The sequence below is a fragment of the Arachis hypogaea genome, chromosome 8, assembly GCF_003086295.3.
Source record: "Arachis hypogaea cultivar Tifrunner chromosome 8, arahy.Tifrunner.gnm2.J5K5, whole genome shotgun sequence".
Lineage (NCBI taxonomy): Eukaryota > Viridiplantae > Streptophyta > Magnoliopsida > Fabales > Fabaceae > Arachis > Arachis hypogaea.
In genome coordinates, this window is record NC_092043.1 from 18,290,847 (window position 1) to 18,309,615 (window position 18,769).

Genomic DNA, 18,769 nt, shown 5'->3' on the forward strand with positions numbered 1-18,769 from the left:
TATTACTTCTTGTAAATATAATTTTGAGGACAAAATTACTTCTGCATTCATAAATAAAAAAATTTGTCAAACCAAAATTTAAAATTTTAAAAAATTTAAACGTACTTCTTTTTTTACAATGTATTTGTCAAATACACATTTATTAGCAAATTAGATAAACAAAAAGAACAACTACTCTAATTTGTTTTTTGGCTCTACCTTTAAAAAAATTGACTAAAAACTTAGAATCAGTCTTGTAGAATTTGCACTTGCTCTTTGTGTCACTTGTATTATTATTTTAGTTAATATAATAAAAATAAATAGAATGCCAGTTGCAATTGCAATTTGGTCAGTAGTGAACTAAGCTAACTCTTGTCATCTCTTACGCTTTAAAACGTGCTGCACTCTCCTCCAACTGTATATATATCCATTAGTAGATCAATTTTAATTTAACTTAATTTAATTAATTAAATATTGTACTTATTTAAGTACAATTAAATTAATAAAAAAATTTAATAAATTTTTTTAATTTTTTGACATATTTAATAAATTTTTAATAATAAAAAATATTAAAAAATAAAAAATATCTTTTAAAAAATTACAATTTATATTTTTTTAAAATTTAAACAAAATATTTTTTACATAATAAATAAATAAAAAATATTTTTATATAATTATATTTAAATATAATTAATAAATAAAAAGATATTTTATATAAAATATTTAAATATAAAATTATTTTTATTTTTTTAAAATATCTTAAAAAATACCTTAAAAAAATCTTTTATTAAAATTTCACTTAAACAAATTCATTTATATAATTATAATTATAAGTTGGGCAGTACGCCTACTTTCTCATCACTCGTCACGCAACTTCCTCTCTCAGCTCCAACTCTCACCCCCTCTCTTTATATATAGTTATTTACCCGATTCCATTCTCACTTCAAATTCGAACCACACAACAAGAGCAACAACTAGAACTATAAGGCTAACAACCTAACACTTCTCTCATCACCAATTTCTATTTCTATTTCATTCGCTCAGATGGCACTAGAAGCTCTGAAATCCCCTACCGCTGCAGGATCTTCCTTCAGCTTTGAGGAAACCAATAATCTCAGCTACTTGGAAGCACCCTGGGCTAAGAGAAAGCGTTCGAAGCGTGCCAACAGAATGGAACTGCCCCATAACTGCTCCGAGGAAGAGTACCTCGCTCTCTGCCTCATCATGCTTGCTCGCGGCACGACTACCGTCCCCACAGTCACAGCCACCGCCACTGCTGTCCAATCCAAGCCTCACTGCTCTCCTGCTCCATCTGTTGATGAGTCGGCTCCAATTCCAACCGCCAATCTCACCTACAAGTGCTCTGTCTGCAACAAAGCTTTCTCATCTTATCAGGCACTCGGTGGACACAAGGCCAGCCACCGCAAGTTCGCTACTGCCGCCGTTGGCGGCGAAGACCGTCACTCGACCTCCTCCGCCGTCACCAACAGTTCCGTTTCCAAAGCATCCAACTGTGGAGGCAAGGCTCACGAGTGTTCCATCTGCCATAAGTCTTTCCCAACAGGACAGGCTTTGGGAGGACACAAGCGTTGCCACTACGATGGCGGCGCCGCTGCATCTGCATCCGCCGCTGCTGGCAGTGCCGTTACTACTTCAGAAGGGGTTGGGTCTACTCACACTGTTAGTCATCGCGACTTCGATCTGAACTTGCCTGCTTTTCCAGATTTGTCCAACAAGTTCTTCGTGGAGGACGAGGTTTCCAGCCCTCTGCCGATGAAGAAGCCCCGTCTCTTGACCCTACCGAAGATTGAAATCCCTCGATTCCATTAAATCCCCGTTCCTCCAAATTATTACTTCAGTTCTTAGTTTTTTCTTTAATTATTTGGGTTTTTTTAAGGATAGTTTATTAAATTTGTTGATGTACATACATAGTACTTGGACCTCGTTAGCTAGTTCTTAGAAATATTGTATCTTGATCGTGCCAGTTCAATTCAATTTAATTTTTTTATTTGTTAAATTTTAATTTCTTTAATTATTTGTTAAATTTTTTTAAATTTTAAAACATACACCCTGTAGCGGTTTATGACCAAATGGCTTTTATGCATAATCCGCTACACCCTGTAGCGGATTATGAGTATAGTGGGTTGTCTATATATACCGCGTGAGGCTGTAGCGAAAATCATTTGAGTTATTTTGGAAAGAAAGTTAGAGAGAAAAAGTAGAGAGAAGGGAGAGAAAATTTAAAATATTTGAGTAGTTTGGAAGAATGGAGGATGAACGGCGGTTGTACCGGCTCGATGGCGTTGCTCACGTAGCCGGAACCATCGATGCAGAGGTAAGTGTCTGTATTTCCAAACACTATTTTAATAAATGTATATTTTATTCAATATTAAGGAAGTAATTCATTAATTAGATAGATAGAGACTTAGTTTAGGTTTTGGTTTGTAAATGAAAATTTGAAATATAAACTTTGACATCTAACATTTAATAGTCAAGGTAGAGAGGTAAATTAGTAATTTCAAAACCCAAGTAGCTTAAGACTAGAAATACAAGCTATAGTTTGGTTGGTGATGTTATTGTTAGAAATTAAGCCGGTGTTCTTTATTTCTGAAAATGCAGCCAACCCGATGTGTGTATAGCGTCCGTAGGCAACAGAATATGCCGTTACATGATAGGATCATACCTTACTTAGAGAGGGCTGTATTGTACCACCTGGCTAGGCTGAACGCGCATTGGTTCTGGTTGGATGAACCTCTGGTCAGCGCATTTATTGAGAGGTGGCGGCTTGAGACCCACACTTTCCATATGCCATTCGGAGAGTGTACTATCACGCTCCAGGACGTGGCATACCAGCTCGGGCTGCCCGTGGATGACCAGGCTATTTTCGGGTGCATGACAGACTTCCACATGCACATCAAGGGGGCCAGACCGGCATGGGAGTGGTTCGAAGAGTTATTTGGTGAGCTTCCGCCACCGGATAAGAGAAAGTTCTACACAGTCCACTTCACATGGTTTCATGAGCGGTTCAAGGTGTTACCAGCGGATGCTTTAGAGGAGACCGTGCGCATATATGCACGCGCATATAGTATGATGCTTCTGTCAATACAGCTGTTCATGGACAAGAGTGCTAATCGAGTCCACCTTCGCTGGTTGCCTTTTGTGGTAAGACTTGACGCTATGGGCAGCTATAACTGGGGCACCGCTGCATTGGCGTGGCTGTACCAATGCATGTGCAGGGTGGTGAACAGAAACGTCACCAACTTGGCTGGACCCGTACAGTTGCTACAGTCATGGATCTTTTGGCGGTTCCCCACGCTGAGACCGTCGGGTTTTGATGCCTTCTCTTTTCCATTGGCATCCAGGTATACTTTAATTCATTCTTTCTTTCAAGTTCATTACGTTCTATATTTGAAATTACATACTTACGTGCTATTTCTGCTACTCAGATGGGCCACATATTTGCCCCTCTTCTTATAGGAAGGAATGGCGGATTATACAGTATCTTCCGGACGTTGCTATACTCAGAGGGTCATCGCAGGTGCCGACTAGAGTTCCAGCATCCAATATACCGGATAACAGATGTTTGGAGCGGAGACGATGCATTGGTACACGTGCCACTGATCGCGACTGGCGCTGGCTAGACGACATGATGCAAGAGGAGCAGGTTGGTGGTGATGACGGAGGCCAGGCAGATCATCACCTTCGTCAATCTTCTGCTAGACGACGGGCTGCTCGTGGTGGAGGAGCACCTCCCGTCCACCACGATGACGAGGCAGGATCGTCCCGTCAGCACCCTACAGACACTCATGCTGGTGGCACCGCGGAGGCTAGTATGGGTGGTACACCTTTTACCCACGTATCTAGCTTTCAGGTACTACATGGTGGTAACACACAGCTATTAGCTGATCTTGCTACCACTTCTTTCACAATGGATTTGGACGATCAGTTGGGTGGACCCCAAATCTATGTGAATTTTGATGAGTTCATACGGGGTGACGACGTTCATCAGTACCAGAGCCCGATTCCAGGCGGCCCTTCAGACCCTACGGAGTATAGGCCACAACCAGCGGATATGCCTGAGACCCAGGTTCCTGAGACCCAGCTCCCGGCCGACTTGAATGAGCCCGCAGGCAGCCCGTACGACACTTGGTTCGGGATGGGGGGACGCCACCATTTGCATTTGGAGTTGGGGCATAGGAGGCTCCGCCGGGAGATCGGCGAGCGGCTAGGGTTAGGCGTCCGACTCGATGTGGCACAGGCTCGCACCTACTTGGTCTATTCGGAGGCGATCATGATGTTGACGGTGACCAGCAGTAGCGTCCAACTCTCTTAATTTCCGACAGTTATCCATGTATGAATTATGACTTATTTATTTTCTGTTAGGGTTAACGACTTGTGACAGTTATATCTGTATCAGTTATGTAGCTATACCTGTATTATTTTTGTACGAGTTACTGCGAATGACGATTATATTTCGTATCAATTCGTGCATTTTGCATCATGGGTTTTAAACCCTAACATATAAACACCACTATACTCATAATCCGCTACAGGGTGTAGCGGATTATGCATAAAAGCCATTTGGTCATAAACCGCTACAGGGTGTAGCGGTTTATGAGTAACCCCGCCCTCAACGTAATCCGCGATACCCTGTAGCGGATTACGTGCAATTAAGTTCCGCTGCAGGGTGTAGCGAATTATATATAGTTGCGTTTGTTGCATTTGCATATGGAAATTGTCAATGTTGTATTTGCGTAAACGTTTTCTTCAATCATTTTATATGTGTAAATTACCCTATAATTAACCTACTAACTCTACTTGCTCTTACATCACAAATTCTAAAGACAGTAAAAATAATAGTGTAATGATCAAAAATTGGATGGATGTGCTGTCATGGTGCCGAAATGGGAGCAGAAAGCCAGAAAGAGAAAGCGCTATGCATATTTAGGATTAAGGTTATATATTGAGAGAAGTACTGAATTGGGTCCAAATTGAAATGTATCCATGCCACTTTATTGTTGGGACTGTCCAATGTGATAAAAGATGGTCACATTAGCTTCCGACAATTGACTCAGCATCGAAAAGAATAACAGAGATAACTATGGTGTCTAGAAATCTATCTGAGAGATCATTATGGTGAAATTGAAATCTTAGGGACGAAATTGAGTAATTACATGAATCTCAGAAACCATTATAAGGATTTACTCAGCTTGTCTAATTCTGATGAGGAAGAACAGCACTCTCCGCCTATTTCTTGTGTGAAGACAGTGCAGAAAAACTCAAAAAGACTTAAATAACCTTCAATTATATATTAGGTTTGTTTCTTTGCATTAAAAAAATAATCTGGAGTGTATAGATTGTGACTAAATAATCATTTTTTACCATTAAAAAATAAAAATTTAGATGTTAACAAAATAAACTACAAAACAATGAAACAAATATTATAACCATAAAAGATTAATTTTTTTTGTAATACTACTCAATTGTTAAATTTAGAGTTTGCTCTATTAAAATTTTTTTCAAAAATCTCTAAATTATCCTTGACCTCATCTTTTGAGTTCTAACCCCTTTTTCATCTTCTACAATCATTATCTAACTCATTGCCATAAAAATTAAAGAGCATCTCTTATTTTTCCTTTTTTTCTTCTAGCCACTAATTCACTCTCCCTTCTTTAATCTTCTCTGCTTCCTTTCTTAAACCCTTCACCATGCTCTCTCTCTCTCTCTCTCTCTCTCTCTCTCTCTCTCTCTCTCTCTTGTTGCCGACACCTGGAGAAGGCAAGTTGGTAGCAAATTGAAAAGGCCCATATAGGGTGAGAGAAGCCCTTGGTAGGGGAGCGTATAAACTGGAACGGCTCGACGGGCGAGATACGGAGAACATGGAATGCAGCAAACTTGAGAAGGTTCTACTCCTAGGAGGCGATGTCATGACTTGTTGGGGTTTTCCGGTGTTCTACTCACCTTTATTCTATGCTATTTATATAGTTTGTTTTCTCAAATATTTTGCCCTCTTATAAATTCCATGAGTATTTAAATATGTTAACGAGTTATGATAATGAGTTATGTTTTAAATGTATTAACAAACTGTTTCATATTGTCTCATTTGTGCTTATCACTTTCGCGGTTTCCAGGACTTATCACCCCGGTGGCTAGATCAAATCCAACTAACAAATGACAAACCACGGTTTATGGCCTACCAGCCAAATGATTAAGCAATAACTTTTTTTCAAAGGCATCATGTCGGCCTATCAAGTATCCATTTACGACAAAGTAAATAATTCGAAATCTTATAAATTACAAATGACTTACAAAAGAAGGCGCCTCATCGGCCCAAACAAAAAGTACAAAGCTGACCAAATTTACAAGTCACTTTCTCGGAATGTCAACTATCTTACCATCTTGAATGGTCTTGAAAGCCCCAATCACGGAAGTATCGAAGTCGAAAGATAGCAGCTTGACCTGCGCCTTAATCGCCTCCTTAGTACCTCCAATAACCTCGCGAGCGTTCTTAATAATTTCTTTGTTTTTCTTCTTCAAATCGACAACCTCTTCCTTCAGGCTTGCGACTTCGACCTTGGCTTCTGCTGCAGTCGCCCGGGCCGAGGCGGCGCTGAGCTAGCTTTCCAAGGTCATCTCGCGGTCGGAAAGGTGGGCCACCGTACTATCAGATACCTTTAGCTTCTCCTCTATGTCTGCCAACTTGGTCTTGGTGGTCTCCATTTTACCTTTAAGAACACTGATCTCCCGTAGAGACGAGCGGTACTTGCCGTCTAGCACCCCATCTTGGGCTAGAATGGGTTCCGCCTTCCTTGCAATAGTCGCAGCATGGAGCATACAACGATAAACCCACCTAGCCTGAGAGGCCAAGTCGCCACCATGAAAAAAGTCGTCGATTCTTGGCAGAAGCTAAGAGTCAATAAATCCCCTAGCGTCGAAGTTCTTCTCCATCACGATGAGCACCCCCTCTGGACCAGATGTCGGCTTCCTCTTCCTGGGGTTCTTCACTATGGTCAGCTCGGGACCCTCCTCATCCTCAGGTGCCTCCTCAGACGGGGGAATCACACCGGCGCTGGTGCCGGTGGCTTCCTGAGGAGGCGGTCGCGACTGAACCTCGGGAGTAGAGGAAGGAGAATCCTCGGCCGAAGGGGTTTTCGAGCTGTCGTTGCTGTTTCCTAGAAGGAACTGGGCCATCAAATTGCTGAGACCTACCTTCTCGGTAGCCATTGATACAGAAACAAGAAACCAAAGCCCAAACGTTAGACCACGTTAAGCAAATACACAAGTCCAAACAAATAAACAAATGAGGTAAAAAAAGGGGGGACAACCCGACCACTCACCCACATAACTTCTACTCACGATCGCCCATCAACAAATGGGGGTTGAGATTATTCCTGCTAAAAAGGGCCAATAATAAATTGGCGATGTCCCGATTTTGCTGGTTTAGACCCTTATAGATACTCTTTATGAAAATATTAGCAGCGGCACCGAAACTCCAATAGGTCGGTATCCGGCGTTCCCCCTCTAAAGTCAGCCATAAGGGATGCCTGCCCTCGGTAGGTCGCACTTTGAAGCCATGGAACGGATCTTCGAACAACCCAAAGATCCATCGACCCTGCACGGCTCAGAACGACATGTACTCTTTCTTATGTTTTTCTTCTTTTGAGGGATTGGTCAGATGTAGAGGAAGACTTCCACTAAAACTGGCAACTTCAAGTACTCGCAGATCATCTCAAAACAGTGAATAAAAGCCCAACTGTTGGGGTGCAACTGTGATTGCACCACATCACATCTATTCAAAAAGGAGATAACGAAATGAGAGAAGGGAAGCCGAACCCTTATGTTGGTGAACATGGACTTATACACCCACATCCAGTCGGCAACTCGGGGGGTGTTCATATTTATGTGGTGAATGCGTTCCCAATCCCCAGGAATAAAGGTGTCGTAATGCTCCTCGTCGGGACCCCCTCCATAGAGCAGGTTGGAGTTGCGAAACTCCTGGAGCTCCTTGAGGGTTATCTTAGAGGTCGTATGCTTCACATCAGAAGTAACCCAGATATAACGATCTACGGGAGCTCTCGTAATGGGATGCTACGCTATACCTACAGTGGGGGCACCACTTAAAGATTAAACTCGGGAGGTTGGTACGCCGGGAAAAAAGAAAACTAATGCTATGTGCTGCTACAGCCCTATCGTACACTAATCTATCATTGATCAAAAGCCAAAATCACTGGTAACCCCCTGTAAACTACCTAGTAATGACACACTAAACGCTGGCGAGATTGATGACCAACAACAAAAAGGAAATAGCGCAATAACAATGGCAAAAGTAAAAGTAGAACCATAACCATTCATAAGGGTACAAACAATGACAGCTTACCAGGTAATTATGGAGAAAAGAAGGACGAATTCCAGGGAGAGTGCAAAGTTTGCAGTGGTTGAAATTGACAGAAAGGAGAATGATGGCGAAGGCAGCGATTGGGATGGGAATGAGGAACGAAAGGGAAAATGCAAGGTAGTAAGTGACACAGGAAAGCGCAAAAGTAAGGGGAAATTTGGTTTTTCACCCAAGTCTCAAATCGGCCATAATGAGCATTAAATGCTCGGCGCAAGAGTCGAGGTGACGTTTCTCATAACAAGCAAAGGCCACGTGCCTTGGGGGCACAAACTCCATCACGAATTTTCGTCCCTGCGAGAACTCGACCGGGAGAGGCGAGTAGTTCGAATGCACCAGCTACGAGCTGCGACATACCTGGCACGTTGGGAGCACTGTTTCAACCCGACCTGTCAGCGACCCGAGTCCGAACCCGAGCGGCCGAGCCGATGGGACACACCACCCGGACTAGTAGGGGATCCGCCTTCCACTCCTCACCATGTGGAACCTAGATAGCTAGCAAAAGCTTTCAGGAAGGTGGGCCTAACCACAAGGGGCCCACCCGAGTACGGACTATAAGAGGGGAGGGACCTACCCCTACCTAGAGGTACGTCACCTACCCTAACCTTAATAGCCGCCCTTTGTACGGACCCTGACTTGAGCGTTGGAGTCCTTGCAGGTGGCCTCACTACTTCCTCAACTCGCCAGCTGAAGGGACTTCATCACCAGTACCCATTTAGGACCAGTTTTCCGCAACCCTCAACCCCGGCACTCACCGGATCTGACCCATTCAGGACACAACGAATGGAACAGGTTTGATTTTGGTTTTAATTTTAAAAGGGTTTCCACGATTTAGAATTGATTCGGGTTCTAATAATTTTGAAAAGATTTTCATAGTTTAGGAATAATTGTGATTTTGATTCTAGGGGAATTTTCATGGTTTAAGGTTTATTGTGGTTTTGATTTTGAAAAGATTTTTATAATTTAGAATTAATTTTAGTTTTGATTTTAGAAAGAGTTTCCATAGTTGAGGGTTGATTTTAGTTTTGATTCTTAAAGAGATAAATGATTGAAACAAAGAGGATAATATGAGAGAATTTAAAAATTTAACAATTAGATAATATTATAAAAAAAAATTTTTATAGTTGCAATACTAGCTAGTTTTATTTTTCTAAAGGTTTATTTTGTCGACATCTAAATTCTTAATGGTTAAAAATAATTTTTTACTTTTTAAAACAGTAAATCACTAAACATTATTAACACACTCTGACAGTTTGACATTTAACATGCACTACTATAGGCTCTATTCCACCATTCCACATGTGAGCCTAATATATGGAAAACACAGCCACCAGACTTAGCCTACATTAATAGCTCAAAACATGAGTGTCCATACAGAAAGGATTAATGTCGATCATATGCCAACGTTTTGCTCTTCTTGAGACACAGAATAGAAAATATCGCTTTTATGTATTAATTGAATTTCTGACAATCCATAGGCTTTTATTAACAGTGGATGGTTTAAGTGACATCTTCAGTAGTTTAGCTTTAATGCCAATTGGAAGAGAACCAAAATATTTGTGAATACTAAAATTGCATGGAAATTACCTGAAGATCAAACGCATATGACTAATTAGAATATTAGATATGGGCAAATCGGAAAAACATTGAGTGACACTATGACAGGGTTGTAATAATTCAGCAGCATTCAAATTTGTGGATCTTTAAATTCTGTTGCATTATTACACATTTACACCTGAAGTAATACAGCCATCCTTAGAGGGTACTACACTAAGTTGTGCAATTTGCCAAACGGAGACAGTGGAATCCATGCTCAATAACCTCTTCATTATATGATTAGATCCAACACTCCACCAGTTCCGCCAGGGAACCAGATTATCATGATGTTTTCATCTGGTGTTTTTCATATTTTCAAAAAGAAAATTGGATCCTCTAAATTTTGAATTTTTACTTTAAAGATTAAAATGTGATTCTCACGCTTGAATGATTTCTCTCTCTTAGTTCTATCTATAAAATAGATGTGAGAGATCACACTTTATCCTCTAAAATAAAATTCAAAATTTAAAAGATCTAAAACCTTCAAAAAGAAGATTTTATATAATATTGTGTAAAGTGGTTCAATGCTCAATCTTTTTTACATAAATAAGTAATATTTGATGTCTATTGTGGCGAAGATTTCACATTATGTAGTATGGTGGTCACATTTTTCATTCAATGCCAAATGTATTTCTTTGTGCTTTGAAGTGTATTATGTTAGGACGACTGAAATGCCCCATTCCCTGGCCATGGATTCACTAAATATACATAAAAATAACCAAAAAAAGTTAATTATTTATAAAAAATCAGTTATCTAACAAATTATTATATATATATATATATATATATATATATATATATATATATATATATATAATTTTTTTTTTCTTATTGAAACCACAACCCAACTCAAGCTGTTTTTCCATATTTCACAGTAGCGAGTAGCGACTAACATCTCCCAAACTTTTGAATCCTAACACACCATATCTACCAAAGGCACAAGTAACCATAAGATGCTTAAAAGTTTCTACTTCCTTTCCACGCAGTCTATTAAAGTGGTCTTTAGTATCCGTCCCACTAAAATAGACTAAGCTAAAAATTGAATATATATTTATTCAATTTCACTACATAACTAACAAAAATTCTATTAACTCCTGCTAATTCTTATTTATGAATGTGTTTAATGAAAATATCTTTATAAATGTGTTTAATAAAAATATCATTTTTATAATTATATTTAATAAAAGTATCTTTATAGATATATTTTTTAATTATGTCTCTTTATAGATGTATTTTTTAATAAAAGTGTCTTTAATATTAACTATTGTTGGCAATAAGTTGACACATAGTATATTAGTATCTTATATTTTTCTATATTTTATATCATTTACTAATTTGATGGCCGATTTTCAAAAAGTATTTAAAATAATCAATATAAAAAATGAATTTTATTCAATTTTTTTTAAAATAAAAATAAATTATTCTATGTAATATGTTTAATAATTATTGAATTAAATGAATTGGTTTATCTTGATTAATAATAGTGACATTATTGCTCTCCATTCAGTCCATTGTGTTACAAAGAGACAGGAGTGGAATTTGGTGGGAGACTGTGACTATGCTGGTTTCTTTATTAGTAGAAACACAGAATGCTCAGTAAGTTTCAAAGTCTATGGATGACAGTATGCAGCTCAAAATTTTAATATTTATAAATTGCAAAATATTATATCTTGGTTAACTTAAATTAATAAGTTGCCATTAATTATGATAAACCAATTCATTCCATTTAATAATCATTAAATATGTCATAAAAATTAATTTATTCTTTATTTTAAAAATTATTGAATAAAATTTACCAATATAAAATGTCAAGGTAAAAAAGTTAGCGATGTAATGGTGTTGAAAAAAGAGATAAAGAAGATTGAAGAGTGTTAAAAAATTAATAATTTTTGTGTTTTGTAATTATTAATAATATTTTTAATAATATAAAATTATATTTAATAATAAAATATCACTCATTTTTTTTAGATAATTAGTTAAGTAATGACCAACTTTTTTCAAGAAAAATATCGGGTGGAAAAGTGAAAAGAGATGGAAGGGCCGCGGAAAGACGGAGGCGGTGCTGGCCATACTTTGGAAAATCTTGTTTGTTTGTGTTAATATAAATAGAGGCAGTATGACTAGAGTTGGACCCCACTCTGAAATGAGCTGCAACGGTTGCCGGGTGCTCCGCAAGGGATGCAGCGACATGTGCCCCCTGAGGACATGCCTTCACTGGATTCCATCCCCTCAGGCACAAGCTCACGCCACTCTCTTCCTCGCTAAGTTCTTTGGCCGCTCCGATCTCTTCTCCTTCATTTCCTCTGTCCCACACAACAACAGGCCCGGTATCTTCACTACCTACTCTTCTTCCTTTCTTAATTACTCTTTTATTATTTATTTCCTTCATTTTTATTCTACTATCTCTATCTCAGAGCTGTTTCAGTCTCTGCTTTATGAAGCTTGCGGACGAACCATCAATCCCGTCAATGGCGCTGTGGGCCTGCTCTCCACTGGTAACTGGCACCTCTGCGAGGCCGCCCTCCGCACTGTCCTTGCCGGCGGCGTCCTCACCGCGTTGCCGGAGGAGGTCATCATGCCAGTCTTAGACGACTCTTCCGCTTCTCATGCTGCTCTTCATTTCAACAACACAAGCTTATCAGAGGCGTCCAAGAGGCGCAGCGTTAGCGGTGTTTCAACGCCACCCGCTGTGTCAGTTGTTTCGGGAGAACCATCGGAGATGACCTTGATGAGCTTTGATGATGGCATTTGCAGTCACAACCAGAGAAAACTCTTGAATCTTTTCGTGTAAGAGTTACGTACTAGCTAAACTCTAATAATAATAATAATAATAATGCAATTGCATAGAAGAGATGATAGAGAGACGCAAATAGACTCCATTCCTTTGTGCGGAAATTTTGACACAGCTTTTAATTTTACTGTTATTGTTCTTAATTACTATAACAAAGGTATGGTATCGCGGAAGCCATTGTGTTTTATTTTCATTTAATCTGCTAGCTAGCTCTGTACATATAAATACCTTATTTCTTAACTATAACTTATGTATCCTCGTATATTGCATATCCTTTAGCAGGGTAAAATCTGCTAATACTTTCATGTTAGTTCGTGAAATTTGAGTTTCTGCGAGGCACATAGTTAGTAATAAGATAAATGAAGAATTGAAATAAAGAGCAAAGAATAAATGAAGTAAGAGGAAAATAGTGCGGTGCACGTCATGAAGGCATCAGATGAGGCATGCATGTCTCGGCTAGAAGTGAGTTCCACGGCAAAAGCCACCGTATTCTAAAAAGGGGAATAAGACACGCATATTATTATTCTCCCAATCCTAATCCCTAGCTGCTTCTTACGTATACCTCTCGCCGCGTCCCTCTACTTATTTTTCTCGATGCGGCTCCCATCCTATTCACAATTTGATGAAAATTTCAGTAATTATTAATTTGACTAAATTTTTTTAAAAAATATAGAGTATCAATATATTATTTTATTAATTTATTATCAATAATAATTAATTATCATATTTTAAATATATGTATAAAAAGATATATTTAAAAAAGATATATATAAAAGACATTTTTATTAGATATAACTATAAAAAAATATTTTTTAAACACATTTACAAAGATATTTTTATTAAATATAATCATAAATAAAAATTGACAAAAATTAACAAAAATACTATTAATAATATAATCGAATTAAAATTTTTATTTAATGATTCTCAATTTAAAATTAAGTACAATTTTCATCTCACAATTAACTTGTCAACTCAAATCAACTTAACGCGCGCCCCTGATTTATACTTTATAAGCTTATGCCCTGTGGTTTTCATATCGCGACGATGCAAATTATTAATACATGACTATACATATGATGCGTTTTTTTGCATATTAAAATAAATTTTTAAAATTAATTATTATATATTTATATATAAATATATGTATAATTTAATTTATTTTTAATATTTATTTTATGTTTTAATATATATATTTTATTTTAATAACTAATTTTAATATATATTTAGCATGTTTGTATTGGATGTTATAGAATCTTCAATATTATTATGAATGAAAAACAAAGGTACGCCATCCCATTCGATAATTAAGGTATTGTTGGGAATAAGACACAATTCCCCCTTGAGAAAACACCTTTGACAGAGAAATAAAATAGACACAATCACAACACAAGAATTTAACGTGGAAACTCCAATTACCGGAGAAAAAACCACGGCCGTTGTCAAATGACAACCAGAGAATATCACTATGTGAAAATTGTTACAACACATAGACTTCTTTCTCTCACCGGCACCCCAGTACACCCACACTCTTTCAAAGCAAATATCTAACTACACCTCACAACACTCTCTAATCAAAGAGTACAGAGGAAAAGAAAAATCAGATACAAGCTTAAAGTGTTTCTGACTGGTGCAAAAACAAATGAAGAACTTAGCCTCATATTTATAGCCTAGGCCACCCACTCCATTTGCTATCCTAAGCAATGTAGGACTAATTCAACCAAATCCTAACAATCTCCACCTTGATTGAAATAGTCACACATCTTCAGCTTCCATTGTCAACACCGACAATTCTTTGCTGCCATTGTCTATACCGACAATCATAGTTCAGAGAACTATCATACTCCACCATGAAAGTATACTCACTTGGAATTAGACCACTCCAAGAATTTCGCCTTGGTACAGATCGAAACCTTGCTGAAAATTCATGGTGCAACTTCCAAATTGGCTTTTCCTGGAAGTTCTTCAGCCATCGACCTAACTCCGCCACACACCTTGCATCTCAACGCCAACCAATGCCCGTGTGCAATTGTGGACCCGATTGCCACAACTTATCCTTATCCATGGCAGTGCGGTAATACCATGAGGATACTTCTTGTCTTCTAGAGAACATCATCTTCTCTCATAGAGAGAGCAACCAGAGATCTTCTCCTTCAACGCCTTGTGCAAACCTGATTGTATCAACACATCCTTGACTTGTACTTGCCACAAGCCAAAATTGATTCTTCCATCAAATTTCTCTATTTCAAGCTTCACAGCACTTGAATATCCTGACATTGTTGCAACCGTATACTGGAATATTATAACTCAACTGTAGACCGTGCACTAGGAAGGGTCCCCAGGAAAGAGAGGTGGGTCACAATGGACACACTTAAATACCAAGTCTTTCCTTAGCCAGAACCTTTTCCAAACTGCACTCTCACAGAGTCACACTGCCTTCCAGCAACAACAACAGCAACCAAAGAGATTAGACTAGGCTGCAACCACAGAGCATACTAAGAATAAATCCCACCGAACCGAAGCTCTGATACCACTTGATGGGAATAAGACACAATTCCCCCTTGAGAAAACACCTTTGACAGAGAAATAAAATAGACACAATCACAACACAAGAATTTAACGTGGAAACTCCAATTACCGGAGAAAAAACCACGGCCGTTGTCAAATGACAACCAGAGAATATCACTATGTGAAAATTGTTACAACACATAGACTTCTTTCTCTCACCGGCACCCCAGTACACCCACACTCTTTCAAAGCAAATATCTAACTACACCTCACAACACTCTCTAATCAAAGAGTACAGAGGAAAAGAAAAATCAGATACAAGCTTAAAGTGTTTCTGACTGGTGCAAAAACAAATGAAGAACTTAGCCTCATATTTATAGCCTAGGCCACCCACTCCATTTGCTATCCTAAGCAATGTAGGACTAATTCAACCAAATCCTAACAAAGGTATATTATAGTTTCAATAGTAAAAGTAAAGTTTCTACCAGTAAAATGAAATGGCTTATTTTTACTAGCAAAATTAGAAGAAAAGCTTGTGTAATTTATATGATTCTCGTACTTTATCTGTCAAGGCAAATAGCATTTTTTTTTTCATTTTGTTTATGCACTAAATTGGTATTCAATTCAATTTAACATTTTTTTCGGCTCCATTTTTACAGTGCCATGTAGGTTTATTAGGAAATGAAGGAAGCAGAGAAAATTTCATTATGGTACGGTTGTTCACATGCTTGAAATTCTCCCTCTTTCCTTAAAAGAAACGTTAACAAAAATATGATAAAGGAAGTGCTTTATGTGATTGCATGATACTCATTTATTCTCATCTCCAAATATGAATAAACTCCAATTCACATACAACAAAATCCAAACACAAATAAACTGAAATGGACAAATGGGATAGTTGACAAACAAAGAGAAAATAGTAAGATCAATCTCTGAAAAATTATGCATATTTTAAATCAATTCTCAAAAAATTTTTTTACGCATTTTTAAATTAGTTCTCAAAAAATCTTTTTAATTAAATCATAATTAAATCATATTTTCAAAGATTTTAAATTAGTCATTTTAATTTTTTCGTCACTTCTTTGCTAATGACATCAAAATTTGTTGATATAATATATTAAATGACACATAACATACATCATATAGTCATAATTAGCAATTAACATGATAATAAGTTTATAAAATCAAATTACATCAATTTTAAATTGAAAATTTTCAATGCTTCAAGTTCTTTTTTCAATTAAATTTTGATTTGATCTAATTTGATAAACTTATCTTGTTAATAGTGAAATAAGATTCCTATATGAAAAGGTGTTATCTTCTATATAAGCATGTTAATTGCAACCGGACAATTAGCTTTCAAGACCTTTGGATCTGACATTTCAATTGCCATCCGCCACAATGCTTGTACTGTGACTAATTTGTATTCTACTTTTGAAGCAAAGTACTCAAAAGATTATTCGAGTTTGAAACGAGGAGTAACCCTATCTCTTTCGTTAGTCATCTCAATAATAAATACATAGATTAACGTTTGATACTTAACTAATGGTTATAGAACAGAGTTGCAGGGTCAAACAAACAATTTCAAAAGCAGAAAATGGCACACTTTAATCTGCTTCCAAGAACTTATACGAAGCCATTTCTCTCATATAGGATCAAATATATTATTACAAGCTAAGGTAGCAAAGTGGAAGAAGAGTATTATTGTTAATAATAGATAGCAGGAGAAGGAGGAGCCTTTGGGTTAAATCCCCTAGGATGATTGGCACGCTCAATAGATCCATGTCTCACTTTGTCCCTTGAGCCATATGGCACTGGATTTGCCTCACTATAATCATGATCATCATCTACCGACACCCAACCACCTATCACTCTCTTGCTCTCATTTTCCTGAAATTTATTACATTCCATCAACAACTACAATAATTTTGAGAGCTGATTAAAGTGCATTCAAGTATTAATAAAGGTGCGCTCCACAGTACAGATTAAAGTTGTACAGAGAAAGTATAGATTCTTTTTGTGGCTATTTTTTCAAATAATACTATTTACATCTTTATCGTATAATTCACCATTAATAAAAGGATCAATATATACCTTAAGTTTCCTGCTTACAGCAACAGCAATCAGTGTTGTTGCATCAGTATCACCACCGTTATCTGAGATGGGATTAAAAACTGTGGTAAGAACTTCAGTAGTGCTATGGTTACTGGTTAGTCAAACACACATCTGGACTATATTGTACAAGAACGAAGAAGAAATAAATAATAACGCAGATAGTGAATAATACTTTTCTTAGTATCCTCAACATTTATCGAGTACTAAAGTAGTAATGTAAAGAGATTAGAAGTTACTGGAAGAGTATGAACATGCTCGTAATTGAAAGCTAGCTAGAAGATATAATGAAATGAAAAATTGCGATAAAGGGGAGGAAAGTAAAATTACTATGGTGAACAATGGGAGTTGAGAAGTTGAAGAATAGGATAAAAGTTGCGGCACCGAGGAAGAGCAAGAACGTTAAAGGCCGGAAGGCAGAAACTTGCATGATGAGTTATGACCGACACGAAACAAGTAGTCAATTCAATTGAAACAAATGGTGATGTATATTTATTGAGAATGTGGATTTTAAATGCGGTAAGTGAAGCAATAAATGAAGGCATGGGTGGATGAAAAAGTAGTGATTAGTACTAATTAGTTGCTGTGGAAGACGCGGAAATGAGTGATTATGGAATCTTTGTGTGTGTATCCAGTTGTGTAAACAGAGGGTAACCAACCACAATTTAATGCTCTCCTTAATTACCATACTATTTCTTTTTTTTTTTTTTGGGGGGTGGTTGTTGGAAATTTTGTGTGTGATGGATTGACAGACTCAATTTTAATATTATCCACTTACTTACATCACACTCGCACACAATATTAAAAATTCTATTCATTATTTGGCATCATCTAAATTTTGTATCTGAATGCATTTATTGTAAAACATAGAAGATGATTATTAGATCAAGATTCTGCATACGGTGTTAGAGATCTTATAACGGAATTTATATCCTCTAAATTTAAAATTTTTATTTTAGAGTATAAAATGTGATTGTTTACTCTTAAATGATTTTTTTTTCATATTTATTTTTTGTCTTACCTATAAAATAAATAATAAAAAATCATATTTTACTCTTTAAAATAAAATTCAAATGTTAGAAGATCTAAAACCTTTAAAACCTATTTACCATAAGTTTAAGTAAAATGTTTCTGCTATTAGGAATTAGTCATCGACTCTAGACCATCGGGTTAGCTATTGAATTTTTATCGGGTTAGTCATGCCGATTTCTGACAAAGGCCCACTGCCCACTAGCATTGGAAGTTCAAAGTAGGATCAAAGATGAATGTTTTTAACCAACTTATCTTAGTCAATTGATCAGCTTCTTAGCCTGTTTAAAAAATGTCAAAGATTCGAATATCTTCTTATATATGTGATAATGCTAAGAGTGACAATACTATTTAAATCTATG

At 37.2% G+C, this 18,769-nt stretch overlaps 4 protein-coding genes across 5 annotated transcripts; 3 read left to right on the plus strand and 1 right to left on the minus strand.

The window, feature by feature from the left end:
• The first annotated feature begins 919 nt into the window (after window positions 1-919).
• LOC112706443 (protein MAIN-LIKE 1-like) lies at window positions 920-4,714 on the plus strand. 2 transcript variants are annotated; one of them, XM_025757750.3, is made up of 3 exons: window positions 920-2,314; window positions 2,599-3,341; window positions 3,426-4,714. In XM_025757750.3, exons 2-3 carry the CDS (start codon window positions 3,314-3,316, stop codon window positions 4,310-4,312), a joined length of 915 nt encoding a protein of 304 aa, XP_025613535.1. In that variant the 5' UTR covers window positions 920-2,314; window positions 2,599-3,313; the 3' UTR covers window positions 4,313-4,714. The 2 variants fall into 2 exon arrangements, with proteins under 2 accessions (XP_025613535.1, XP_072056929.1); XM_072200828.1 differs by having other exon boundaries at window positions 2,098-2,314; window positions 2,599-4,714.
• On the plus strand, window positions 1,024-1,996 carry LOC112706444 (zinc finger protein AZF3-like). The gene has a single exon (XM_025757751.3). It carries the CDS (start codon window positions 1,024-1,026, stop codon window positions 1,807-1,809), a length of 786 nt encoding a protein of 261 aa, XP_025613536.1. The 3' UTR covers window positions 1,810-1,996.
• A 7,260-nt stretch (window positions 4,715-11,974) lies between the features above and the next one.
• On the plus strand, window positions 11,975-12,943 carry LOC112706446 (LOB domain-containing protein 38). Its single transcript, XM_025757752.3, has 2 exons — window positions 11,975-12,294; window positions 12,382-12,943. Exons 1-2 carry the CDS (start codon window positions 12,084-12,086, stop codon window positions 12,756-12,758), a joined length of 588 nt encoding a protein of 195 aa, XP_025613537.1. The 5' UTR covers window positions 11,975-12,083; the 3' UTR covers window positions 12,759-12,943.
• Window positions 12,944-16,722: 3,779 nt separating this feature from the next.
• LOC112706447 (uncharacterized) lies at window positions 16,723-18,015 on the minus strand. The gene is made up of 3 exons (XM_025757753.3): window positions 17,709-18,015; window positions 17,361-17,422; window positions 16,723-17,156 (listed from the first exon to the last, which is right to left on the minus strand). Exons 1-3 carry the CDS (start codon window positions 17,806-17,808, stop codon window positions 16,974-16,976), a joined length of 345 nt encoding a protein of 114 aa, XP_025613538.1. The 5' UTR covers window positions 17,809-18,015; the 3' UTR covers window positions 16,723-16,973.
• Between the last annotated feature and the right edge of the window lie 754 nt (window positions 18,016-18,769).

What these genes read in the sequence shown, in the direction of transcription:
- LOC112706443 (XM_072200828.1), top strand. Translation starts at nt 2,246, where the DNA reads ATGGAGGATGAACGGCGGTTGTACCGGCTCGATGGCGTTGCTCACGTA. An exon ending in CCGGAACCATCGATGCAGAG is followed by an intron (nt 2,315 to 2,598) that starts GTAAGTGTCTGT and finishes CTGAAAATGCAG; the next exon opens with CCAACCCGATGTGTGTATAG.
- LOC112706446 (XM_025757752.3), top strand. Translation starts at nt 12,084, where the DNA reads ATGACTAGAGTTGGACCCCACTCTGAAATGAGCTGCAACGGTTGCCGG. An exon ending in CCCACACAACAACAGGCCCG is followed by an intron (nt 12,295 to 12,381) that starts GTATCTTCACTA and finishes TCTCTATCTCAG; the next exon opens with AGCTGTTTCAGTCTCTGCTT.
- LOC112706447 (XM_025757753.3), bottom strand. Translation starts at nt 17,808, where the DNA reads ATGCAAGTTTCTGCCTTCCGGCCTTTAACGTTCTTGCTCTTCCTCGGT. An exon ending in AACTCCCATTGTTCACCATA is followed by an intron (nt 17,423 to 17,708) that starts GTAATTTTACTT and finishes ATCCCATCTCAG; the next exon opens with ATAACGGTGGTGATACTGAT. An exon ending in CTGTAAGCAGGAAACTTAAG is followed by an intron (nt 17,157 to 17,360) that starts GTATATATTGAT and finishes AATAAATTTCAG; the next exon opens with GAAAATGAGAGCAAGAGAGT.
- LOC112706444 (XM_025757751.3), top strand. Translation starts at nt 1,024, where the DNA reads ATGGCACTAGAAGCTCTGAAATCCCCTACCGCTGCAGGATCTTCCTTC.